General features: G+C 47.4%; 1 protein-coding gene across 2 annotated transcripts in view; it reads right to left on the bottom strand.

Annotated features, from left to right (window-relative positions):
* Positions 1-264: 264 nt before the first annotated feature.
* BAG4 (BAG cochaperone 4) overlaps positions 265-27,167 on the bottom strand; it is a 31,650-nt gene continuing 4,747 nt past the window's right edge. Inside the window, exons 2-5 of one of the 2 annotated variants that reach the window (XM_040970298.1) lie at positions 23,290-23,397; positions 5,579-5,833; positions 2,778-3,035; positions 265-940 (exon numbers count right to left, since the gene is read on the bottom strand). In XM_040970298.1, the coding sequence (XP_040826232.1) occupies positions 452-940; positions 2,778-3,035; positions 5,579-5,833; positions 23,290-23,397 (1,110 nt within the window). In that variant the 3' untranslated portion in view covers positions 265-451. The remainder of the gene's footprint in view (positions 941-2,777; positions 3,036-5,578; positions 5,834-23,289; positions 23,398-27,167) is intronic. The other variant, XM_040970299.1, reaches the window with a different exon arrangement.

Below are 27,167 nucleotides of genomic sequence, written 5' to 3'. Positions count from 1 at the left end.
GTCTAAGCGGTAATTTTCACATGAACTGTACGCTGTAAGCTGAGTCACACTGAGCAGACGGGACGGGTACTTTAAGGGGCCTGAGAGTCTCAGGCCATCTCCAGTCTCACCAGCAGGGCTGGGGGAAGCCTGTCCCCCAGAGCTGAGCCTCTCCCCGGCTGCCGAGAAGCGGCTTGCATATCTGTCAAGTTTCTGAAGAAGGCATGAAGTCTACTTGGCAATACTGGCAACTCCAGTTTCCTGTTACATTCATTCGTCTGAAAAAAGGAAAACAACTCCTAACTAAATATTCTTCCATTCCTTTGCCAGTTTTTCAAGTTTCCCGTCACACGAAAGCTGGGACACGTTGCTCCTTGTCACTGACAGGCATGTCGAAGACGGTGTGTAGTAACCAAAATCCGGAGTTCTTTGGTTAAATTAGCAACAGGCTTCCACTCTACCCTAAATTCTTTCATAATCCTTTCTTCTCCAATTTTTCCAGTATGGCCTGGATCTTACACACAGCTTCTTTCCTGGCCTGCCGAATGGAGTCCTGGCCCCCAGTCTCAACTGAATCCAGTTCCAAAAGTTCCTTGGTCAACATTTCTTCCAGAAGCCAGTACGCTTTGTCTGTCTTTTTTCCAACAAACTCTTCGACTTCTTGCTCAAGATACTGGACTTTCTCCAGCACATGGATGATTTTTTTGATACTCGGGGGAGTACCTTCATCTGAAGATAAAGACCCTTCAGGCAGTTTCTGACCTTGATCTTGACTGCTGAGATGTTCATGGGGGGCACCGCCGTACATCTGAGGCTCGGCACTATATTGGACTTGCGAATCCAAAAGGTCTGAATTGTCACTGTTCACTGTCCCGGAGGAGTCGTACTGATGATGGACGCTGCAAGGAAAGCTGTGCCGGTTCACGCCATGATCGGACTGGCTATAGGGGAAACAGGAATCCTGGGAGGGGAGAGCATACAGAGGGAAGGAGCCGATTTAATGGGAAAGCAGCACTAGCAGGTTAGCTAGCCACCTCTTCACCTAAACAGAAAGCTGTGGGACAAGATTCCCCACCGTAACCAGTACTGGAATTCCCTCCTTCACCACTTGAGAAGAACACAATTTTGAGGGGATAAAGGAATTGCTTTAGCAGATAAAAAGTAGAGAATTCCAACTGTCTGACAACTGGAACCCACCCTCCGGCAGCAGCCCACCATCACAAACACCTCACAGTTTACCCAGTGTCTCAGTAATGAGTTTAAAATCTCAAGACATAGCTTGAAAAGGAGTGCAGCCTGGGCCTGAGCAATGGCCTAGTGGCTAAATCCTCACCTTGCAAGCACCAGCATCCCATATGGGAACCGGTCTTTGTCCCAGCTGATCCACTTCCCATCCAGCTCCCTGCTTGTGGCCTGGGAAAGCAGTCGAGAACGGCCCAAAGCCTTGGGACTCTGCACCCACGTGGGAGACCCAGAAGAGGCTTCAGGCCGCTTGGGCAGTGAATCAACGGATGGAAGATCTTTCTCTCTTTTTCCTCCTCTTTATATATCTGACTTTCCAATAAAAATAAATAAAATCTTTTTTAAAAAAAGTAATATGGGGCCCGGCGCGGTGGCGCAAGTGGTTAAAGGTCCTCGCCTTGCACGCCCGGGATCCCATATGGGCGCCGCCGGTTCTAATCCCGGCAGCCCCGCTTCCCTTCCAGCTCCCTGCCTGTGGCCCGGGAAAGCAGTCGAGGACAGCCCAAAGCTTTGGGACCCTGCACCCATGTGGGAGACCCGGAAGAGGCTCCTGGCTTCGGATCGGCATAGTATCGGCCCGTTGCACTCACTTGGGGAGTGAATCATCGGACGGAAGATCTTCCTTTCTCTCTCTCCTCTGTGTATATCCGCCTTTCCAATTAAAAAAATAATAAAAATAAATCTTTAAAAAAAAAGTAATATGTATAACCATCAGGGAAGGATGAAAGAAAATATCTGCAAATCAGCTAAAGAAAATATGTCTAGGATAAGGCAAGGGTTCTTATCACTTGATAAAGCACAGACACACCTGAGCAGTGGACTGGAATACACCTTTCAAGAAAAGGTGTGCAGCCAAAAGCAGATGATACTCAAGTCAATGGTTTAATCTGAAATTATACTAAGTTGGGCTCAGTGTGGTAGCATAGTGGCTAAATCCCTTGCCTTGCATGTGCCAGGATCTCAATGGGCGCCAGTCCGTACCCCAACTGTTCCTCTTTCCTTCCATCTCCCTGCTTATGGCCTGGGAAAACAGCAGAGGACGGCCCAAAGCCTTGGGACCCTGCCCCCTGCACCTGGAAGAGCTCCTGGTTTGGCTCAGCTCTGGCCATAATGGCCACTTGGGAAATGTGTTAGCACACAGAAGATCTCTCTGTATCTCCATCTCTCTGTATATCTACCTTTCCAATTAAAAAAAAAATTATATATAACCTATGCTACAGATATTTCACACTGGTTTTTGTCATCTCTCTATACCTTATATGAAGAAGCAAAAATAGAATCATCTTTGTAATTTAACATTCCAACAGTATTATAACAAGGAAAATTAGTATTTTTTTCTTCTTCTTTTTTTTTAAATAAAGGAGATGAAACTAAATCTTCAGTACCAAAAATAGTCTATTAACAGAGAAAGAAAGAAAAGAGGAGCAGCTGAGCTGCAGTAAGTGGAGGATCTGGTCACCACGTTTTCCCACCAGTCCCAGTGCAGCACCGACCAAGCAGGCAGGCCCACCTATTGCACCCTGGGTGCCTGGAGCGACCACCTGTAGCTTTCCTACCTTGGGCTGCTGAGGGGGAGGAGAAGGAGGTGGCTGAGGAGAGCCACTGCTAGGCCATGGTGAAGCATTTTCAGTCATGTAGAGATGCCCAGGTGGTGCTGTGGGCACAGCTGAAGAAGGCCAGGGGTGACGGGCACCCATGCCGTAAGCCCCCGGAGAGGCCCAGGCATCCTCCTGTGGCCGGACGCTCGGGAGCGACTGTGGAGCACTACGATTACCATCCCCATAAGCATAGTGGGGCAGAGTCATTCCGGGGTTCTAGATTGAGAGGAAGAAATATGCTGGTCATTGCTAAAAAAAAAGAAAAATTAAAGAAGTAATGAAAATATTCCAGTATACACAGATAATGAGATGCTACCAACTCTAATTAATCAGTTGCAATAGTTTCACCAAGCCTACACAGACATCGGGGTGCAGCTGGTCAGGCTGCCGCTGGGGACGCCCACCTTGTGGAGGGGCTGGGTAGAGCTCCGGTCACTCTGTGCTCTCAGCTGAGCTCACTGCACTTGGGAGGCAGCTGAGGGTGGCTGAAGTGTTGGAATTCTCACCACCCGTGTTGGTTACCTAGGTCAAGGTTGTGGATAATGCCCTTGATATGGCCCAGCCCTGGCTGCTGCAGGCATTTAGGGAGTGAACCAACACATGGGAGAGCTCTCTCTCAACCAATCAATCTCTCTCAATCAATCAATCAATCAATCAATCTCAATCAATCAATCAATCTCTCTGTCTCTATCTTACAAATGAATAACTAAATTTTACTAAAAAAAAAAAAAAAAGACAAAAGAAAAATGAGGTTCCAAGGGCAAGTGCTGGGTTGTCTGGCCAACAGATCAGTCAGAATGCCTGAGTGTCAGTTCTAGCTCCACACCCTGATCCCAGCTGTGTGCTGATGGAGGGGACTGCAGGCCTGCCACCCACTGCGAGAGGACTGGACGGAGACGGCAGCTCCCGGCTGTGACAGGCACCACAGAGTAAACCACCAGAAGGGAGCTCTCTCACACTTAAACCGAAGGGCCAGTGCTTGTGGCAGCGGCATCGTGTATGTCCACTGGTTTGAGTCCCGACTGCTCCTCTTCCAATCCAACTCCCTGCTAATGTGTCTGGGAAAGGAGTGGAGGATGCACCCAATGCTTGGGCTCCTGCACCCATGGGGGAGACCTGGGAAAAACGCCAGGGTCCATTGTGGCATTTGGGATGTAACTAGCAGATGCAAGATCTCTCTGTCTCTCCCTCTCTTCTGTAACACTGCCTTTCAAACAAATAGATCTTTAAAAAAGAAAAACAACTTAATTTTTGAAAATTTATTTATTTTTTATTGCTAAGCCAGATTTACAGAGAGAAGGAGAGACAGAGAGAAAATTCTCCATCCACTGGTTCACTCCCAAGTGGCCACAAGGACCAGAGCTGAGCCAATCCAAAGCTAGGAGCCAGGAGCTCTTCCAGGTCTCCCACATGGGTGCAGGGTCCCAAGGCATTGGACTGTCCTCAATTGCTTTCCCAGGACACAAGCAGGGTGCTAGAAGATAAGTGGAGCAGCTGGGATATGAACCATCACCCATATGGGAGCCCAGCACATGCAAGGTGAAGACTTTAGCCACTAGGCTACTGGGCCTGGAGTGACAGCCTAATGGTAAATCCTGTCTTACAACCTCCAGGATCCCATATGGGTACCAGTTCATGTCCTGGCTGCTCCATCAGCTCCCACCTGTTGCCTGGGAAAACAGTCAAGGACGGCCCAAAGCCTTGGGACCCTGAACCCATGTGGGAGACCTAGAAGAAGCTCCTCACTCCTGGCTCCAGAGCAGAGATCAGCTCCGGCCTTTGCAGCCACTTAGAGAGTGAACCAATGCATGGAAGATCTTTCTGTCTCTCCTCTCTGTATTTCTGCCTTTCTGGTAAAAATCAAAATAAAATAAACATTAAAAATTTTTTAAAACACATAGAAAATTTCAATTAAAAAAGAGCAACCTGGATCCAAAGCCTCCAGAAGCAAATTTGCCAAAATCAAACATAAAAGGACGAAGGCCTAGAACTCAGTGACGAAGCAGCCAGTATAAACACTACGTATGCTCTGAGGAGGCACAAATCAGGATGCATTACAAGTGAACACAGAAATAACATGACACTCAGAATATTTTAAAAAATAGGGCCCAGCGTGATAACGTAGTGGCTAAAGTCCTCACCTTGAACGTGCCGGGACCCCATATGGGTGCCGGCTCTAATCCCTGCAGCTCCACTTCCCATCCAGCTCCCTGCTTGTGGCCTGGGAAAGCTGTTGAGGACGGCCCAAAGCCTTGGGACCCTGCACCGACGTGGAAGACCTAGGGGAAGCTCTTGGCTCCTGGCTTCAGATTGGCTCAGATCCAGCCATTGCAGACACTTGGGGAGTGAATCATCAGACAGAAGCTCTTCCTGTCTCTCCTCCTCTCTATTTATCTGCCTTTCCAATAAAAACAAATAAATCTTTAAAAATAATATTTATAAAATAGGCATCATAGAGCTAAGGCAAAAGAACACTGGAGCAGTGACTCTCTAAATACTCCCTTTGGTATTTAGGAAATGAAATGTCTATTCATACATCTTTGAGATGCCTCCAGGCAGAATCCATTACGGCATCATTTCCTCAGAGTGTGAAAGGCATCAACAAGAGCACAGCGTCTGGCCTGCCTCTGCAGCCGCGAGAATGTGAACACCTGCAGGGTATTTTTCAATCTTCAATCTAGCAGAAATGGTCACCCTTCCTTTTCCTGTCACCCAACAGGCCGAGAGTTGGAGCTTTTCCCCAACAAGCCATCACTCACCTGAGTAGTAGGGTACCCGGGAACCTGCCCCCGCAGAGTGGTTGCTTCAGTGGGACAGTCCTGCTGGGGATACATCCACCGCGAGACAGGGGACGGGCTGCTGCCAGGTGACCGGTAAGTGCTTGGAAGCTCTGTGGAGTAGCTGGCCTGGGTGTAGCCGGGGCTGTAATAAGCCCCAGCGTAGGAGGCAGTATTTGCCACAGGCCCAGGAGGGTACGGTGGACCATATGCTCCATTTGTGTAAGAATTCAAACTCTGGAAAAAAAAAAAAAAACAAAGTTGAGAGAGAGAAAAAAAAAATGAATGGACAGAAGAGTTGAAAATTCACAGTCTTAAAGCTCAGCCTGGAAAGCTTATGAGGAAAAAATGGATCAATCATGAATGAAAAATATTAAGTACCTGAGCAACTTTTGAGGCACGCTCATTTATTATGATTTTGTGCCCTATTAGAACCCTGGATGCAGCTGAATAGTAGCCAGCATGAAGGAGGAAATGATGAAGCAACAGCCTTAGGGGACACCCTCCAGTGTCTTCCCTGTCCCTGGCTTCGGCCTGGCCCAGCCCTGGCCACTGGCTCATCTGGTTAGAGAACCAGGAGAGCTCACTTTGATCTCGCATTCCCTCTCTGCAATTCTGACTTTCAAACAAATAAATATAAACACAGCAAATATCACAAACCGATCTCACAGGGTTGCTGTCAAAAGTAAAGGACATGACCTCTAGAAGGCCGGGATCTGAGGGTGGGCTTTATGGGCAGCAGGTTAAGCTGCCACTTGCACCATGAGGATCCCACAGCAGAGTGCTAGCCTGAGTCCTGGCTAGTCGCTTTCCCACGCAGCTCCTGGCATGGCATCCTGGCATGCACCTGCTGGCTCCGCCTCTCAGGCCCTGGCCAGCCAGCTAGGGGACCTGTGTCAACTGTGGGCCCCAGGCTTTGCTGCCAGCCTGCCCTGTTGCAGGCTTTGGACAGGTAACCAGCATGTGGAAGACTTCTCTTTCTGTCCTGGCCTTTCAATAGATGAAAGCAAATGAAATACAAGCATTTGAAAATAGCCAATGTCTAGCAAACAATATGCTCAATAAGCAATATTTATCTTAATACCATCTTCATTATTTTATGGTGGAGTTAAGAAATAACCTTAGATCTAACTCCAAAGTCTGTGTGCTTTGTACACCACCATGCTGCTTCCCGGATCACACCAGCCTCAGCTAACAGACACAAATTCCCCTGATACTGCTTATTCTAGTTGAAAAAAAATTCATTCTTGAGCCCAGCACAGTAGCCTAGCACCTAAAATTCTCACCTTGCACATGCCAGGATCCCAGACAGGCACTGGTTCTAATCCTGGCAGCTCCACTTCCTATCCAGTTCCTTGTTTGTGGCCTGGGAGAGCCATCGAGGATGGCCCAAAGCCTTGGGACCCTGAACCAGCATGAGAGACCCAGAAGAAACTCCTGGCTCCTGGCTTTGGATTGGCTCAGCTCCAACAGCTGCGGCCACTTGGGGAGTGAATCAACAGACAGAGGATCTTTCAGTCTCTCCTCCTCTCTATATATCGGACTTTTCAATAAAAACAAATAAATCTTTTTTTTTAAATTCATTCAAGTTTTTATACTGTCATAATGGTAATGTTATTTAAACTTCCTTATATTTTATACATATATGCTTACTTATTTACAAGTGTTACAAAGTCTGGCATAAAGTTCAAAACAGTGCAAGGGGAAACAAAGATGGCTGCATAGTGACCTAATACTCACTGAAACAAAGAAGAAATCACCTCTAGGTTAGCATGTGTTAAGAGTCCGGGCTAGAGCCCCCCGGACATCAGGGTGCAAGCTAATCAACCCCCAGAGAATGACAAAGAGTCTTGCTGGTAATGCAAACAGCAAACCGAGTTTATTGTGCCAGCATGCTGGGGTCAGACTGTACTGGGGCAAGCAGGCCAGCCAAGCAGGGGTCCAAACTCCAACTAGAAAGGCAGATTATATAGGCCCTTTTGGCTGAGAAACACAGCAAAAGTAACAACTTTAGACATGTTCATTTTTATGGCCTTGAGGCGCAAGCAGTCTGCTCTGTTCCCATGCCCATTATCTTTATGGCTCCTCCCATTCTTACACCCTTATCTCCCTCCTGTTCCTGGGACTGGAGAATTGTGCCCCTGCCCTCCTGCACCTGGGTTAGCTGATAGATCACAAGGTTGCAGGCCAGCAAACAACAGATTTATCGCTAACGCGGAATCCTCCCAGAGTCCAGGCGCCTCCTGGCCTAGCAAAGTAGCAGTTTTCTCAGCACACCGCCCAACGAAAACATTCCATTTTAGCATACTAACATTTTACCCACACTCTAACACACGCTACGCTACCATTTTTTTTTAGGATTTATTGATTTATTTATTTCAAAATCAGAGTGACAGAAGAAACACAAAAATGAAGCATCCACCATCACTCTGCTGGCCCATTACCTAAACAGTCACAAAAGCTGGGCCCAGGTTGGCTCAGAGCAAAGGTGCTGGGCTCCACCCGTGTCTGCCACACGGGTAGCAAGGGTGTTGGGCTCCACCTGTGTCTGCCATGTGGGTAGCAAGGGTCAAAGTATTTGAGCCATCTTGTACAGCCTTCTTGGGCACATCAGCAAGCAGCTGCATTAGAAGCAGAGCCAAGTTCTGGACCAGCACTCAGCTATGCGATGCAAGCCTTACAAACAGCAGTTTAACCTGATAAACCACAATGCCCACTCTTACTTTTATGTATGAAAATTTTTCTTAATATTAAGAAAACAAAAACAAAAAACGCCCATGGGCCAGCACCATAGTAAAATACACTAAAACTCCATAAGTAGTACCAGTATCTCATACAGGCACCAGTTCAGGTACCAGCTGCTCCACTTACCATCTAAACTCCTGCTTGTAGCCTCAGAAGGCAGCAGAGAATGGCTCAAGCCCTTGGGTCGCCACAAGCAGAGGAGACCTGGAAAAAGTTCCTGGTTTGGGATTCAGATGAGTCCAGCTCTGTCCACTGTGACCATTAGGGAATGAACTAGTAGATGGAAGATCTGTCTCTCCTTCTAACTCTGCTTTTCAGGCAAAAATAATAAATCCTCACAAAAACCTCCACTGCTGCACTGTGTAACACAGAAAGCACACTCTAAACAAGAATGGAAAAAGGCTGTGACAAGGAAAGTCAATTAAGGGCCTGGTGTGATGGCCCAGCAGCTAAATTTTAACACTGCATGTGCGGAAATCCCATATGGTCGCAGGTTCACATCCCAGCCATCCACTTCCCATCCAGCTCCCTGCTTGTGGCCTGGGAAAGCAGTACAAGATGGCCTAACGCTTTGGGACCCTACACCCATGAGAGAGACCCGGAAGAAGTTCCTGACTCCTGGCATTGACTGGCTCAGCTCCAGTCATTGTGGCCACATGGGGAGTGAACAAGCGATGAAAGATTTTTCTGTCTCTCCTCTAAGTCTGATGTTAAATAAAAACAAACAGATATTTAAAAATATATTAAAAAGTGAATGGTAAGTTTAAAGGTGTGTAAACATAGAAGGAAGAACCTAAGCAGAAACTTACAGAAATAAGAAGCAGGATGGCAGAATCATAGTGTTGCACACCCTTCTTTATTTTCCAAATTTGTAATAATAGTTATTCATGGCTAAATAGTTTATGGTATTTAAAAAATGTCATCTGGTGTGCCTGGAACACACTCGGATTCCAGATGCATGCTGGTTTGCGTTCTGGATGCTCCATTTTCCATTCAGCTTCCTGCTTATGGCTTGGGGCAAACAGTAGCCGATGGCCCAAAGCCTTGCAGCACTGTATCCATGTGAGAGACCTAGAAGAAGCTCCTGGCTCCTGACTTCAGCTCAGCTCAGCTCCAGCTGTTGTAGTTATTTTGGAAGTGAACCAGGAGATGAATGGAAGATCTCTGTCTCACCTTCTCTCTATGAATCTCCCATGCAGGTGCAGGGTCCCAAGGCTTTGGGCCGTCCTCGACTGCTTTCCCAGGCCACAAGCAGGGAGCTGGAGAGTTGAGCAGCCAGGATACGAACTGGTGCCTCTATGGGATCCGAGGAGTGCAAGGTGAGGACTTTAGCCACTAAGCCCAAAGGTTGTAATTTTTTTAATATATGTATTTTTTATCAATTACATTGCATATGTGACAATTTCATAGGCTCTGGGATTCCCCCAACCCCTTCCTGTCCTCTTCCCCCATGGTGGATTCCTCCACCTTCTTGCTGTATTACAATTCAGATTCAGTCAAGATTCTTTCATTGCAAGCATATATCAAGCATAGGGTCCAGCATCTTATTGTCCAGTTAAATTCAACGGTTTTCTTGGGGAGGCCATCTGTGGTCTGAAAGCAGAGCTGGCAGAATATCATCCCGATCAATTTAAAGCCACAACATAACATCAACGACAATTTACAACATTATGGCATTAACTGACATGGTATTGAATAACCAATATGTTAAAAAAAAAAATGGAATATATTTTTAAAAGGAAAGTAACAGCCACTGGCGAGCAAATGGACAAACTGGAACTTGCAGAAAGTGCTGATGGAAGATACAATGCTGCTTTAAAATAGTTTGCCAGAATCTCAAACTGTCAAACACTGAGTTATAATATTACCCAGCAATTTCATTTCCAGGGATATGCTCTAGAGAACTGAAAACGTATTTTCACACACACAAAAAAAATGTACGTCTATAGCAGCATTATTTATCATAGGCAAAAGTTGGAAACAAGCAATGATTATATCTACTGAAGAATGCATATATTAAATGTGGCATATCCAGAGAACCCTATATTATTCGGTCATAGAAAGCAGTAAAGTACATTTGGCAATCTGACAGAAATCAGAAACAAAAGCCACACATAAAAAGACTAGAACAGAGGCAAGCATCTAGCATTGATTAACATGCCCTGGGATGCCCACTTCCGGTCTCAGTGTCCAGTGAGGCCTCTGCCATTGCTTCTTGTTTTAGAGTTGTCTATTTTCACTGGAATGGCAGAATTAGAGAGAGGAGATAGGGAGAGGTCTTCTACCTGCTGGTTAACTCCCCAGGTGGCTGCAATGGCCAGAGCTGAGCTCATCCAAAGGCAGAAGCCAGGAGCTTCTCCCAGATCTCCTTCATGCATGCCGACGCCCGAGGATTTAGGCCATCTTCCACTGCTTTGCCTGAACAGGACCAGGGAGCAGGATGGGGAGTGGAGCAGGCGCTGCTTATGGGGTCCTGGGCAGCACTGCATCCCAGCGCCAGCTTCCCACTCACACACACCCTGGAATGGAAGCTGACAGGTCCCTGTCACAGTCACTGGAGCGCCAGACTGAGTTGCAGGCTTTGGGCCAGGGCTTAGCCAGCCTTGGCTGCTAAGGGCATCTAGGATATGAACCAGCAGAGGGAAAGGCTTACTCACATCCTCACTTTCTCTCTGCCTTTCAAATAAAATGGAAATTTTAAAATATACTGAAAAAACTTGGACTGTGTAGACAAACCCACAGAGATGGATGGATCTGAGGTTGCCAGGTACTAGAAGGGAAGAATGAGACGACAGGTAGAGGGATCCTGTCTGAAGTGATGTAAAGGTTTTGGAATTAGACAGTGATGACAGACGTGTCAGTTGAGGAATACACCAACAAATCCTGAATTGCTGGCTATAAAGGCTGAATTTTACTGTAACTGGCCAAACCAAATGCATATATTTACCACTAAGAATAACAGAGGAATCAGGACACACTAAAACGAAATCTTGCGATAAAAAGTAACATTTTGGGCCCGGCGCAGTGGCGCAGTGGTTAAGGTCCTCGCCTTGCACGCCCGGGATCCCATATGGGCACCGGTTCTAATCCCGGCGGCCCCTCTTCCCATCCAGCTCCCTGCTTGTGGCCTGGGAAAGCAGTCGAGGACGGCCCAAAGCTTTGGGACCCTGCACCCGTGTGGGAGACCCAGAAGAGGCTCCTGGCTTCGGATCGGCACAGCATCGGCCGTTGCGCTCACTTGGGGAGTGAATCATCGGACGGAAGATCTTCCTCTCTGTCTCTCCTCTCTGTATATCCGCCTTTCCAATAAAAATAATAAAATAAATCTTTAAAAAAAAAAAAGTAACATTTTAAAAATCTTGTTTGGGCCCAGCGCAGTGGCCTAGTGGCTAAAGTCCTAGCCTTGAATGCCCCAGGATCCCATACGGGCGCTGGTTCTAATCCCAGCAGCTCCACTTCCCATCCAGCTCCCTGCTTGTGGCCTGGGAATGTAGTCGAGGACGGCCCAAAGCCTTGGGACCCTGCACCCACGTGGGAGACCGGCAAGAAGTTCCTGGCTCCTGGCTTCGGATCAGCATAGCATCGGCCGTTGCGCTCACTTGGGGAGTGAATCATCGGACGGAAGATCTTCCTCTCTGTCTCACCTCCTATTTGTATATCTGACTTTCCAATAAATAAATACATCTTTTTAAAAATCTTGTTCATAAAATTATGATTGTTTTTAATTTTTAAAGATTTTATTCTTCTTTGAATGGCAGTTTTACAGGGAGGAGAAAGAGAGAGAAATCTTCCATGCACTGACTGACTCCAACAGTGGCTGCAGTGGCAGGAGCTGAGCTGATGCAAAGCCAGGAACCAGAAACAACTTCTAGATCCCCCACACAGCTGCAGGAGCCTAAGAACATGGGCCATCTTCTGCTGCTTTCCCAGGCCACAAGCACAGAGCTAGATCAGAAGTGGAGCAGTTAGGACATGAACTGGTGCTCATATGGGACACTGATACTGCAAGTAGAGGATTAGCTTACTGTACCACCACTTCAGCCCCATAAAGTTTATTTTTAAAACTGTTCTTTTGGTGGTGGCGTGGTGGCGTAATGGCTTCATTGGATAATCTTCCACTTACAAGCACCAGCATATCATGTGGATGCTGGTTCATGTTCAGCTGTCCCACATTCTACCTAGAGCCCTGCTTATGGCCTGGGAAGCAGCAAAGGATAGCTCAAATCTTGAGATCCTAACGCATCTCGTGGCTTCAGATGGGCTTAGCTCTGGCCACTGTGATCATTTGAAAAGTAAACCAATGGAAGGAAGATCTTTATCCCTCTGTCTCTCCTCTCTTTCAAAATCTGTCTTTAAAAGAAACAAATTCATTAAAAAAAAATTTTTTATTTGTTTTTATTGTATTTAAAAGATAAGCGACACAGAAAGAGTTTGTTCCTAAACGCCCCCTTAGCTAGGGCTGGGCTGAGTTTCCTTGTGGGGTCCTGGGGTGCGAGTGACTGAAAAGAAAATGAGGGGACACAGCTCTGATGGCCACTGACAAGGTTTATTTCCAGGGTTCCAGGTTTTACAACCTCGGCAGAGCCACACTTCAAACTTAGTTCAAACAGCTCAAACTTAAGTCACGATGACCAGGTTCTAACTGGCAGCTCAGCTCATGTAGGGGAGCAGTTGCAAGAGACTATCAGGGCGCCAGCACCAAAGCCCCTCTGCGGTGGAGCACTGCTAGGGAGCACTGCTCTGGCCTCAGGTGAGTGGCTACCTAGAGCACAGACATTCAGACAGTCAGGAAAGCAAGGAAGCCCCTCCAAGGAGTCACTGGGGACAGAGGTGTGCTGTGGGCGAGGAGGCCCTCTGCCTCCTCCTTCCTGGAGCCTCATCTCAACAGGCCTCTGCCATCCCAGTTGGATGCATTCTGACATGTCCCGTTTTATTTTTTTAATGATGGCAACATCTGTGAGGTGCTCAATCCGTTAGCACTCTGAGCAGCTACTCATCCTTGGAGCCATCTGCATCCTATGAACAGCCAGGATAGCTGCAAGGCAGCTGTGAGTTACACTGTGCCACCCTTGGAGGCTGGTGACAATGGCCTCAGCCATGCCTTGGCCTGTTATGACAGGAGTTGTTTTAACAAATGTTTGAAATCTCTCTCTTTGATGGCATGGACATCAAGGCACAGAGTCCCTTGAAGGTCCTGAAGATGACAGTTGAACATTTTCCAGGTATACTGGCTATGATTAAAATGAGCAGAGGTAACACAGTAAGATGTCATATTTCAGTCACATCGAAAGGATAATTACTTTTGCAAATCTAAAACCTATTTCCACAAGCCCTGCACAGCAGTTCGAATTTCCTAACTTTGATTCTATCTGCTCGGCAATACAAGCCTCCCAGTCCTGTCACTGTTCCACAAACTGATGTAACTGGATTAACAAATGAAATGCCACTCCAGAGACCGCGGCCACTGCCATAATGACAATGAGTCCAATTATTCCTAAAAGAATCCATTCAGCGAGTCGTTTGGGCCCAGGAGATGGTGTGACACCTGTTTCATTAGTCCTGCCAGGGGCCCTTCTCCCAATGCTTGGTAAGGGCTTCTGGTCATCTGTTCCCCAGTCTTCACACTCAAATGTACAGCAGACAGTACAGTACCTCCAGGTGACTGTGTCACAGGCTGGCTCATAGGCCATGCAGTAATATCAGTCTGATTCCCTAAAATGCTTGTATTTCAGACCTTCTGGAAAGGCAAACATCAGAGCCCCAAAACACCCAGGATATAACTTCTTGCAAACATTCTATCCCCATAACTGGGACTTGGACCTCATATAATTCATGGCATCTGACACATAGGGGCAAGGTCTCAAATCCCAAGGACATGTTAACAGTCTTGCCTTCTTCCAAAGGGAAGGCAGGCCCAGAGGAATGCCAGGGGCCTAGCATATATACCCTATCATTAGTACGCACCTTGGGCACAGGGTTGGTCCAACCCAGCAGTCCTAACAGAGATGGATGGGACTTGTAGGACCATAAACATGCTCACCACTCACAAGTGGCACAAGTAAGCACTGCTACCATGGCCAACAGGAGATTTTCTGCTGTGGTCGGCACCCTGGTGTTGGTGAGGGTCCCTTCAGCTTTTCTAGCCAAGGCCTTCACCTGGCCCCAGGAAGGTCACTTTTATTTTTATATGTTCAGTATCTCTTTTGTTTCTTTTTGAGGAGGTTTAACACTGTCATTTCCTCTGTTGTCTCTTCTACAGGAAGTCCTGGTGTTTGCACTGTCCTGGGGTCAGATGTACCAAAGCAGAACCCAAACTTCTGTGTAGGATCCATCTGGAATGACAAGAGCACATCCCTTCCCAACTGGGGCCATCTTTCCTGCTTCCCAAGCTCCCAGCTGTTTACATCATACAATGGTATCACAGCTCCACATGTAACCCTGTGAGTCAGAGAAGTGATGGGATGCTCTAGAAATATCTCCTTGCAGCAGACTGAAAAAATCAGAGTACACAGAGTAACAGCGAGCACATCCTTGGGGCTGGGAGTAAGTCCCCCTTTTTATTTTCATAGCTGGAGTTTAAGTGTGCGATAAGCTCTTTCAACTCTGCCTCGTCCTTATGGATCATAACATATACATTCAATCTGCCATTCAATGCGAAATTACCTAACTTGACTGCTTCTAAAAGTAGGACCATTGTTAGTTTGTAGTTTTTGGGGAACACCTATGACAGCAAAAGGTAGATTCAAATTTATGTAAAGTAGCCCAAATGAACTGGGAATAAGTGTCAATTACCACACAAGCCAAAGGCATCTGGGGGAAGGGACATGAGTAAAATCACATTGCCACAACTGATTGGTTTGTAACCCTCAGGGGTTGCAGCCTGCAGGATGCTGAGCACAGTGTAGGGGTTGATGAACAGGGCATTGCTGAACAATAGAGCAAGGCTGGCAAATGGGTATCCTGCAGTGAACATGTAAGTGTTGAGCATTAGAATGTAAGGCTTACTGCTCCTCCTGTGCTGAGGAAACAACAGGCCAAGAGATGTGCTTGACCATTCCCTTCTGTTAGGGTCCTGAAGATGCACATGAGAACAAATATGTCCAACATACAAAGGCACGCATGCTGCTGCAGCAACTGCTGTGGGGAAGCAAGCACTGTGCCCGATACTGTTTATTAGGGTCATCAGTCTTAACTGTTGCAGTAACAACCAGGGAACAGCTTTACTACGACACAGAATCAGATGAAACATTGAAAGCTGATGATAATGCAGACTTCCTGACTGGGACCTTTTAAGGTCTAACACTATTCCTCCACATGACAAATCCTAAATAATCCACATCTGCTTTGTGTGCTTTTTCAGGAGCTGCTGCTGATTCTCTTGGAACATAGTATAGGCTTGTTGCAGCACGTCAGCAGAAACCCACATAATGCCACAGAATGAATCAAAGAAACAAGTGGAAAAGCCTTAGGAACAGGATCTGTAGCCCTCACTACAACGTACTGACACACACTAGGCTAATTAGTCATTCCTGGGGTACTCTCCAGTGGTAGCCTTGGAGAGGTTCCTTATTATTAGAAAACTGAAAAGGCAAACCTGAGCTTATCAGTTTCATGGATAAAATTAGTACAGAAACAGTCTTTGAGGTCTAACACAATAGGTTTCCAATTTTTAGGAATCGCTGTGGGAGAAGAGTCGAGACTGAAGAAGATCCATGGCGAGGAACCTCAGAATCAGAATCCCACTCATTTGCCCTTTGCTCATTGCTAACTGCAGTATTTTCTGCTTTTGTAACTTCTGCTTTGCCTGCTTAGCTAAGGAGCTGTGTGAGCTCGCAGGCCTAGTATCCTGCATAAGTCAGGAAGACAGAGCATTCCTCAAGCGAAGACCCCTGGTGTGCCTTTTAGATAACATGTGCTCACTCACAGTGTGCCTCCATGGCCACTGCCCCATTCCCCACTTTACTTAGCCCACCACTTTGTCTGTTTGAAATTTATATACTCCGCCAATAGAAACCTGCCAACTTGCACTTTTTGAAAGTTGACCATTCCATGACTGTGTGTAACGACGTGAAATTGCTCCAAATTGTAATAAAAACCCTGCACCATCCAGCCTCGGCACTCCCCAGTCCCAAACCGCTGCGTCAGGGACAGCTGGGAGCCCAGGCTCCCCAGCCTGACTGGCTTCTCAATCCTGAAGGGTTGGGACCCAGGCTAGCCTGAATAAACCGCCCCTATGTGCTCATGGTGATTTCTGGGGATCTCAAAATCTGGGCAGAACAATGGCAACCATAGTGGCATTTACATTTCATAACTGAATTTGTATTCTCCACTTTCCTGACTTCTTTTTAATAATAAATATGGGGAGATTCCAGGGAGAGAAAGCTTCTATGTGCCCCTTTTCTAGTTGTTTTTGTATTAATTCCTTAAGAGCCTGTGATTTTTCTTGATTTAGGGGCCACTGAGAAGTCCATACTGGTATATTGCAATTTCATTGTGTTTTAACAGGCTCAATTCTCTCACGGCCCCTATGAAAAATCCAAACCCTACAGACTCAGCGGCTCTCATTGCTTGCTGATATTTGTCCAAACCCTTTTCTCTTTCATATCTCCATTTAATCATATAAGTCTCACCACAGTCAAATAATTTTGAGAAGGGATAAATAAAGTAGTGCATTGGTCTGCTACAAAAAGTATCGTCTCCATAAATTCATGGGAACTTCGGTAATCAGAGGCTGAAGCGCTACTTGCATACTCTCAGGTCCCGCACGATGCAGACTACTGAACTACACCTGATCCAAGAACCCTCCAGGGCCTCTCTGCAGTGGCCACTCCTCAGCCCATTCATTCTCCCATAAAACACACTGGCTCCAGGATCAAGTAACACAATAACAGTCCTTTCCTTATTACTAAATCAAGTGCAGGCCTTTCAGACTCAGGAAGCACTGTGCCGAGGGCAGCGACAGCGTCGGTACTGCCCAATCCTCCCTGACGCTGACCATTTTTCTTTTTTGGAGAACACAGAGTAATAACAGAAGCTAAGCAATTTTATCTCCCTTTTTAAAAGTCCATTCCAAAGCAACAGTCATCGTAGCTGACAGTTCACCAGCAGAATCCTCATCAATTACTCCTGTACGTATACTAACACCTTTTAAGGAAAAGGCTGCTTCTGCCAAAAAAAACCCACAGTTCTGAAGGGAACGGGTCCCCACTGCCCCAAAGGGATTTGACACAGGAATGCAGAGGGATGCATAGTCACGCCACACGGAGAGGCAAGTCAGCAGTGAGCTACTGGAAGTGGCACCATGAAATTCCGTAATATTTCTGTCCTTTAATTTTGTTTTGGGGCCAGTGACAGCCCCCCCAGGAGTTTCCCACTGTAAAAAATATTGTGGTGACACTATGTGGACCCCAGAAGGCTCCCTTCCTATTAAACTCCAGTGGTACTCTTTAACCCAATATTTGCCCTTTTTGCACTGGGTACACAAACCTGGCTGAGTCATCCCTTCCGAACCTGGGACACAGATGGGGAGGCATGCGACAGTGCTTTTTTAAATGTCCAGGCTTGCCACACATTTGGCCTTTTGTTATTAACAGCCATTATTCACAGGGCAGTAATGTTGGCTTTATGCTGAATGGTCCTAAAATTGTGACATAATTTCATAGAATCCAGTGAATTTCCCTCCTCCTTTTGAGGCATTCTGGGCAAGCAAAAATTACATTGTGTCACTGTCCCAGCCCGCTGCAGCTGTGAGCAGAGCCTGAGCAGAGCCGTGTGAGGAAGCAGCTCAGCGAGGGGATCTACTTCCACTCTCCTACTTGCCCAAGATGAATCCCTGCCTACCTCCTCCTCCAGGGGTTCTGCCCACTTCCCTCTATTCTCTCTGTCCTCAGGTCCCCGTTCAGGCACCAACCGCAAGTTTCCTTGCCGGGCCCTGGGGTGCGAGTGACTGAAAAGAAAATGAGGGGACACAGCTCTGATGGCCACTGACAAGGTTTATTTCCAGGGTTCCAGGTTTTACAACCTCGGCAGAGCCACACTTCAAACTTAGTTCAAACAGCTCAAACTTAAGTCACGATGACCAGGTTCTAACTAGCAGCTCAGCTCATGTAGGGGAGAAGTTTCAAGAGACTATCAGGGCGCCAGCACCAAAGCCCCTCTGCGGTGGAGCACTGCTAGGGAGCACTGCTCTGGCCTCAGGTGAGTGGCTACCTAGAGCACAGACATTCAGACAGTCAGGAAAGCAAGGAAGCCCCTCCAAGGAGTCACTGGGGACAGAGGTGTGCTGTGGGCGAGGAGGCCCTCTGCCTCCTCCTTCCTGGAGCCTCATCTCAACAGGTTCCCACTGGGCAAGGAGGCCCTCTGCCATCCCAGCTATTTTGTTGGATGCATTCCGACCCTGGGCCGGGTGGAAGCCAGGAGCCCGGAACTCAGACCGTGTCTCCCATAACGGGTTGCAGTAATTGGGCCGTCACCCGCTGCCTCTCAGGGTGGGGAGCTGAGACCCACCCGAACACTCTACAGGTGTGGGCTCCACGAAATGAACACCCTGTAACACCCTTTTTTATTCTCCAGTTCATTACCTACTTCAACTTCACCCAGAAGTTCACAAAATAATTTTGTTTTAAAAGATTTAGTTTATTTTTATTGGAAAGTCAGATATACAGAGAGGAAGATCTTCCATCCAATGATTCACTTCCTAAGCGGCTACAACGGCCAGAGCTAAGCCCATCTGAAGCCAGGAGCCAGGAGCTTCTTCCGGGTCTGCCATGCAAGTGCAGGATCATCCCAAGGCTTTGGGCCATCCTCAACTGCTTTCCCAGCCACAAGCAAGCAGTGGGATGTGAGGCAGGGCTGCTGAGATCAGAACTGGCACCCATAAGGGATCCTGGCACATGTAAGGCGAGAACTATACCCACTAGGCTACCCCACTGGGCACTATACATAACTTTAAAAAATCTAGTTGTTTTTTTTTTGTTAGTATGTTGCTTGTATAAATATGGAAGTCTTCCTCCAATTTTAATAAAATGCTCTGGATGCAAAATCAGCCCTATATAGCAGTATATCACCATCATTTTTCTGAATTAATCAGACCGCAAAGAAAAATTGTTTTCATTATTTCAGACTCTATATCACTAAATAAAATAGAACTGAACAAATTGAACTATGGAAATCCCTTAGGACAATCATAATAGAATGATCTTAAATTTTAAATCTATAGGGCCTGGCACCATAGCATAGCACCTTGAATGCACCAGGATCCCATATGTTCTAGTCCCGGCAGCCCCACTTCCCATCCAGCTCCCTGCTTGTGGCCTGGGAAAGCAGTCGAGGATGGCCCAAAGACTTGGGACCCTGCACTCATGTGGGAGACCTGGAAGAAGTTCCTGGCTTCTGGCTTCAGGTCGGCACAGCACAGGTTATTGCAGTCACTTGGGGAATGAATCATCGCACGGAAGATCTTCTCTCTGTCTCTACTGCTCTCCGTATATCTGACTTTGCAATAAAAAATAAATAAAAATAAATATTTAAAAACATTTATTAACTCTATAGAGAACATTGTTATATAGAGAATTCTAATCTACACTTAAAATTGAGGGCCAGTGCTCTGGTAAGATGGATAAAGCAACTTCCTGTGAGCATGGCATCCGTTATGAGTCCTGGTTCATGTCCCAGATTCTCCACTTTTTTTTTTTTAAGGTTCATTTATTTTTATTGTAAAGTGAGATATACAGAGAGGAGGAGAGAGAGCAAAGAGGAAGATCTTCCATCCAATGATTCACTCCCCAAGTGAGTGCAACAGTCAGAGCTGAGCCAATCCAAAGCCAGGATCCTTGAGTCTCTTCCCGGTCTCCCATGTCGGTGCTGGGTCCCAAGGCTTTGGGCTGCCCTCGACTACATTCCCAGGCTATAGGCAGGGAGCTGGATGGGAAGTGGAGCAGCCAGGATTAGAACCAGCACCCTGGCGCACTCAAGGACTTTTGCCGCTAGGCCACGCCGCCAGGCCCAATAAATAAATTTAAAAATTTAAAAAAATTTTAAAATTTTAAAAAAAAATTATATGCATACGGCCTGCCATGGCAGCCTAGTGGCTAAAAGTCCTCACCTTGCACGCACCAGGATCCCATACAGGTGCTAAGTCGCAGCACCAGCTGGCAAGTCCCAGTCACCCGCTTCCCATCCAGCTCCCTGCTTGCAGGCTGGCAAAGCAGTCAAGGACGGCCCAAAGCCTTGGGACCCTGCACCCGCGTGGGAGACCTGCAAGAGGCTTGTCACTCCTAGCTTCAGACTGGTGCAGCATCGACTGTTGTGGCCACTTGGGGAGTGAATCAGTGGATAGATGATCTTCCTCTGTCTCTCCTCCTCTCTGCATATCTGAGTTTTCAGTGAAAATAAACAAATACTAAAGAAAAAAACTCACCAGAAAATAAGTCATTTTAGAAAATTATATGCATAGAGAAATACAGTTAATAGGAAAAAAAAATGGAAAGAAACAGCAAATGTGACAGTCCCTTTTTGTCAGGGGATTTGTAGGCCTGTCTTTGTGGGACTGGATTACGTGGAGACCTGGGGGGAGGGGGATGATAGGCTGTGCCAGGCCGGACCACAGAATTCACCCGACAAGAACTCACCTGAAATTCACAGGAGCTGGGGCTGGGAGTGGCCGGGAGGGTGGGGGGAGGGTGAGGTTAGAACGCCTACTGCCAAATAAGAGTGCCAAGATTGAGGACATTTAGGGGAGACTATGCCACCTAGAGGCACTGACCCCGCTGGCATGTGTGAGATCTATGGTCTCAGTACAGGCCTGGTAGGGGAACTTGGGAACTCCGTTGGGCCACATTTCCCACTGATGACCACTAGAGCCTCAGCTGGCAGCAGAGCAGGCTGAGCTGTAGCACCCATCGGCAGAACAGAGCCAGCATAGGTGTGGGCCAGCGGGACTAAGCCACAGCACCAGCTGGCAAGTGCCAAGACTGGGTCCAAATCACATCAGGCTGGACCATAGTACATCCTGACAGGCACAAGATCTAAGCTGGGAACATGCCTACAGAACGATTGGCACATATCTGCTAAGCTAGCTGAGCTAAGGCACTGCACCCACGGGTGTGCACAAGGGCCAGAAGAGAAATGGGCTGGGCTAGACCGCAGCAGAAGCTGGCACACACAAAAACCGGATGTAGAGGAGGGCCTGCTGGGTGCTACTGGGGTTGCCCCAACTAGGCCACAGCAGCCACTGGTATGCATGAGGGCTAGGCCCGTGGCAGGCTAGCTGAGCTGGGCTCAAGCACTCACGGGCTGGGGCAGGACGGATCAGGCAGCTCTGTCCACGGTTGGTACAAGTGACAAACTGAACCTGATCCTGCACCTGCTGGCACACACACGAGAGTCCAATCTGAGATCGGCCAGGTGAGGTTTCCTGGGAGACTCCTTGACTGGACTGCTGCACTCAGAACCCTGGCCACAGGGAAAACCACGGGCTGCGCAGGCCAACTTCGGAGTGCGTATGTCAAACCTGGGCCCCCTCAGTTTCTGATGCCTCTGCACTGGACAGTACGTCCTGATGTACATGGGGCACGTGACAGCCAGCTCATCTAGACCAGCAGAGGATGTCCACTGCCTTGGCAGAGGATGGAAAGCAGAAAAGGTGGGATAATTCTCCCGGCCAAGATTTGTAGCATGTTCCTGATCCTGTGGATTCACTACGGCGGACTTGGTCAAGCAAGGGACCTTGGAAAGGTTTTCTCAACTCCAAAACAAAAGAATCAACAACGTCTCAGAACTAACATTCATTTAACACCCTCAGAACGTTCCTCCCCACATCAATGATGAGGGGACATCAATCAAATGACACCCCCCCCCACAATGTCGATCTAGTTTGGCAGCAAGAGAATCCTCCTCCCCGTCCCCCTTGCAGATGCAGAAGAAGAAAAACCGAAGCTGTAGCATGTGTGCTTCCCCCACCCCCCATACCTGACTCTCTCCGCCCTAACCAGACACGGACATGATTCCCTCTTAGCTATGTGAACAATAGTAAAAAGAAAATTAAAACTTACAAAAAAATAGAACATGTTAAGCAACATTATGTAATGTTCATGAATATATATATATATATATACACACATACAAATGTTAGAAGCTCTACTTATTTTCTGTATTTTCTTTCTATGCTTGAAATAGTTAAAATAACATACCTGCCAGAAGAACTCACATTTCAAGTGACACACGGCTAAGGGAACAGATAACCCAATTGCCCTGATCTGATTGGTACAGATTACAAACATGTACTGAAATGTCACCCCAACCCAAAAAGATACATGACTGTTAGGTGTCAATTTCTTCAAAATTTTTAGTAATACATTTTATGTTTGTCGTCTGCCAGGTCCCCTGAGGAATAATCTATTATGCCTCAAGTTACCTCTATTATAGGTAACACCTGCCCACATATTTCTTTACCTCAGCTAAAAACACTGAGACTAGCAGAGCCCATTAAGATTTTAAAAAAAGGGCCTAGCGCAGTGGCGCAGTGGTTAAGGTCCTCGCTTTGCACGCCCAGGATCCCATATGGGCGCTGGTTCTAATCCCGGCAGCCCCACTTGCCATCCAGCTCCCTGCTTGTGGCCCGGGAATGCAGTCGAGGATGGCCCAAAGCTTTGGGACCCTGCACCCGTGTGGGAGACCAGGAAGAAGTTCCTGGATCCTGGCTTCGGATCGGCATAGCATCAGCCGTTGAGCTCACTTGGGGAGTGAATCATTGGACAGAAGATTTTCCTCTCTGTATATCCACCTTTCCAATAAAAATAAAATAAATCTTTAAAAAAAAGATTAAAAAAAAAAGGGGGGGAGGGAGTCCTATACATCACTAATATGAAATCTCAATAAGTCTGAAAAGTCAGTCACTTCATTAAGTCATTAAGAAGATATTTTAAAATTTTGCCAATTTTAACCCATACCTGGCCTTGCAATTCTGGTCTTACAGGATATGTACTTGGGTAAGGAGCCCTAGGGCGTGCAGCAGAATTCCAATAGTTCGAGTTGTAGCTAGGATACTGTGGCTGCTCCTAAAAGGAAAAGGAAAATAAAGTAAAATTTAATTCTTGTACCATTCTTGGATCAAGTGACAGAGGCAAGTTACAAGAGCGTGTGTATATATATATATACTCCTGTATATGTTTGTACACACACACAGGAACTCGGGGTGGGCATTACGGGAGCAGTGGCGCAGCATTACGGCCAAGCATCAGCTCGGGGTGCCCACGTGCTGTACTAGTGTGCAGGCTCCTCCACGTGCAGTTCAGTTTTGTGCTAATGAGGTGAGAAGGCTGCAGATGATGAGCCAGTTACTTGCTTGGGACCTTGTCACCCACGAGACCCAGTGAAGTCCCTAACTCCTACCTTCTGGTTGGCCCAGCACTGGCTACTGCAGGCCTCTGGGAGCCAATGAGCAAGTGGAAGATCCTCCCTCGATGACTCTCTGTAATTAAATATCCCATATGGGTGCCAGTTCACGTTTGAGCTGCTCCACTTCCCATTCAGCTCCTTGCTTGTGGCCTGGGAAAGCAGTCAAGGACGGCCCAAAGCCTTGGGATCCTGCACCCACGTGGGAGACCCAGAAGAAGTTCCTGGCTCTGGATCGGCTCAGATTCCACTACTACAGTTACTTGTGGAGTAAGCCAGCAGATGGAAGATCTGTCTCTCTGTCCCTCGTTCTTTCTGTAGAATCTGCCTTTCAAATAAAATTAAATAAAAATCCTTAAAAAAAAGAGTAAAACTGGGCCTGGCGCAGTAGCCTAGCAGCTAAAGTCCTCACTTGGCACACACCAGGATCCCATATGAGCACCGGTTCTAATCCTGGTGGCCTTGCTTCACATTTAGCTCCCTGCTTGTGGCCTGGGAAAGTAATCGAGGACAGCCCAAAGCCTTGGGACCCTGCACCTGCGTGGGAGACCCGGAAGAGACTCCGGGTCCTGGCTTCAGATCGACTCAGCTCTGGCCATGTCGGCCACGTGGGGATTGAATCAATCGACCGAAGATCTTCCTCTCGGTCTCGCCTCCTCTCTGTCTGTATATCTGACTTTCCAATAAAAATAAAAATAAACCTTTAAAAAAACGTAAAACTTGCATGTAAAAAGCACTAGTTGAAAGGCAACAGATTTAAAAAAATAAATTGCATATTTGTAACAACATGCATAGCCTTTTCTTCTAGTCTTCATTGCTCTAGGCAACTACCCAGGCAAGTGTTACAAAGCAGTCATCAGCCAGCCGGCATTCTGTGCAGGATTAATGCAAATCTGGGCTAACTATACCAGCATGCCAGCATAGTCCAGTTATACATTTTTTTAATTAGAAAGGCCGATCCACAGAGAGAAGGAGATACAGAAAGATCTTTTATCCTCTGGTTAACTCCCCAAGTGGCTGCAACAGCTGGAGCTGAGCTGATCCAAAGCCGATCTGGAGCCAGGAGCCTCTTTCAGGTCTCCATGAGTGCAGGGTCCCAAGGCTTTGGGCTGTCCTCAAATGCTTTCCCAGGCCACAAGCTTCTAGCTGGATGGGAAGCAGGGTCACAACCATTAGAAGTGGAGCCACCAGGATTAGAACGAGCACCTATATGAGATCCCAGGCGTGCAAGGTGAGGACTTTAGCTTTAGGACCGTGCCGGACCCATAGTTGTTTATTCTGAAAAAAAAAAGGAGAGAGAGAAAGGAAGGAAGGAAGGAAGGAAGGGAGGGAGGGAAAGGAAGGAAGGGAGGGGAAGGAAGGGAGGGAGGGAGAGAGAGAGAGGGAGAGGGAGAGAGAGAAAAAGAAAGGAAGGAAGGAAGGAAGGAAGAAAGAAAAGAAAAGAAAGGAAAGGAAAGGAAAAGAAAAGAAAAGAAAAGAAAAGAAAAGAAAAGAAAAGAAAAGAAAAGAAAAGAAAAGAAAAGAAAAGAAAAGAAAAGAGGGGAAGGCAGGAAACTCTGGGCTTGGACACACTACCCCAGGTGGGGGAGGTAGCAGATTGCCCAGAGATGTTGGACGGAAAATGGCTAAGCACTGGGAACAAGCCCAACTAGCCTGCATCCATTCCCACTGTCATCATTGGGTGCTACAGCCTAGCCTACCCCGTCCCATATGCATCTTGGCTCTTGTGATCAGCAGCAGATGCTGGAGCCTAGCCCCATCCCGCCTAGCATCAGACCCAGCCCACACACAAGCCTACAGGTCCTGCAGCTGGGACGGGGAATATGCCTGGCAGGGGAATGGTGAGTACCTCCCTGCTAGGTTGTATGTGTCACTGGTGAGCACAAGAACCAGGACTGGGAGCAGCCAGGCTGGACAAGGCAGCAGTACCTGTTGCATGTATGAGGGCCAGGTCTAGCAGCTGATCAAGCTGTGCGAAGATGCAGCACCCATGGGTGTGCAAGAGAGCTGGAGGTTTCTGGCTGAGCCAAGCTACGTTACAGGAGAGGCTGGCACACGCAAAAACCAGGGCTGAAGGTGGGCTGGTGAGGGTTATCTGGGGTTGCCCTGACAAGACCACGGCATCTGCTGGTTTGCGTGAGGACCAGTCTGTGCTGGGCTGGCTAGGCTGGCCACAGCACCTATTGCTTCACGTGAGGCAGAAGGCTGAGGCAGAACTGACCAAGCTGCATCGACTGTTTGTGCGTTGGTTGATGCAGGTGTCAGACCACACCTGATCCTGCACTGGCTGGTGCACACAAGACTCAAGAATCAAGTCTGAGGTCACCACAGGTGAGGTTTCTTGGGGGAACTCCCCAACTCGACTGCTGGACCCAGACCCTGATCACAGGAAAAACATCACAGGATGTGTAATCCAACCTTGGAGCACATGTACCGGAAGTGAGCCTCCTCAGTTGCTGATATCAAAGGATGGAAGGCAGAACAGGAAGAATTCTCCTGGCCAAGTGCTGCAGGCGCCAGAGCCACGCCCCATCTGGCCACCGCCACACCCAGCTCACACACATGCTGATGGGCCCCACAGCTTTACCCAGCCTGGGGTGCCACAGCCCTGGCTCTTGCATTCCCCAGCGGGAGCAGCAGTCCCAGGGTTCTCCTATCAGGCTACTAAACTTCTGATCCAGCTCCCAGCGAATGCACCCGGGAAAGCAGCAGAGCATGAACCAAGTGCTTAGACCCTGCACCAGCATAGGAGACCTGGATGAAGCTCCTGGCTCCTGGCTTCGGCTTGGCCTAGTCCATGCCACGACAGCCACCTGGAGAGAGTAAACCAGCGGATGGAAATTTTCTCAATCTCTCTTAACTCTGCCTTTCAAATAACGATACATAACTTTAAAGACAAAACTGCAGGGCACGACGCGATAGCCGAATGGCTATTAAAGTCCTTGCCTTGTATGCCCCCATATAGGAGCTGGCTCATTTCCCGTCTACTCTACTTCTCTTCCAGCTCCCTACTTCTGGCCTGGGAAAACAGCAGAGGACAGACCAAAACCTTGGGACTTTGCACCCCTGTGGGAGACCGGGAGGAAGAAGCTCCTGGCTTTGGATCAGCTCAGCTCTGGCTGTTGTGGTCACCTGGGGAAGGAACCAGCAGATTTTTTCTGTCTCTCCCCCTCTCTGTAAATCTGACTTTCTAATTAAAAATAAAATAAAATCTGAAAAAATAAAAAAACGAAAAGCAGTATTTTGAAATATTTCGATGTAGAGGGCCATAATGCATGCAGGATTCAAAAAATAAATCACACATACACATGTATGTGTGTGTTGGGGAAAAATAAAAGGAATAATGCAAAGGGAATAAGACAGTGAGAACCGACGAATCTGGATCAAGTGTGCATGCTGGTTCTTACAGTACCATTTTCTTTTACAATATTTT

This window comes from Ochotona curzoniae, unplaced genomic scaffold (assembly GCF_017591425.1).
Source record: "Ochotona curzoniae isolate NIBS_2020 unplaced genomic scaffold, NIBS_Ocur_1.0 contig_1976, whole genome shotgun sequence".
NCBI lineage: Eukaryota > Metazoa > Chordata > Mammalia > Lagomorpha > Ochotonidae > Ochotona > Ochotona curzoniae.
The sequence above is the reverse complement of the archived record's forward strand: the minus strand, read 5'-3'. Positions and strand labels throughout refer to the sequence as shown.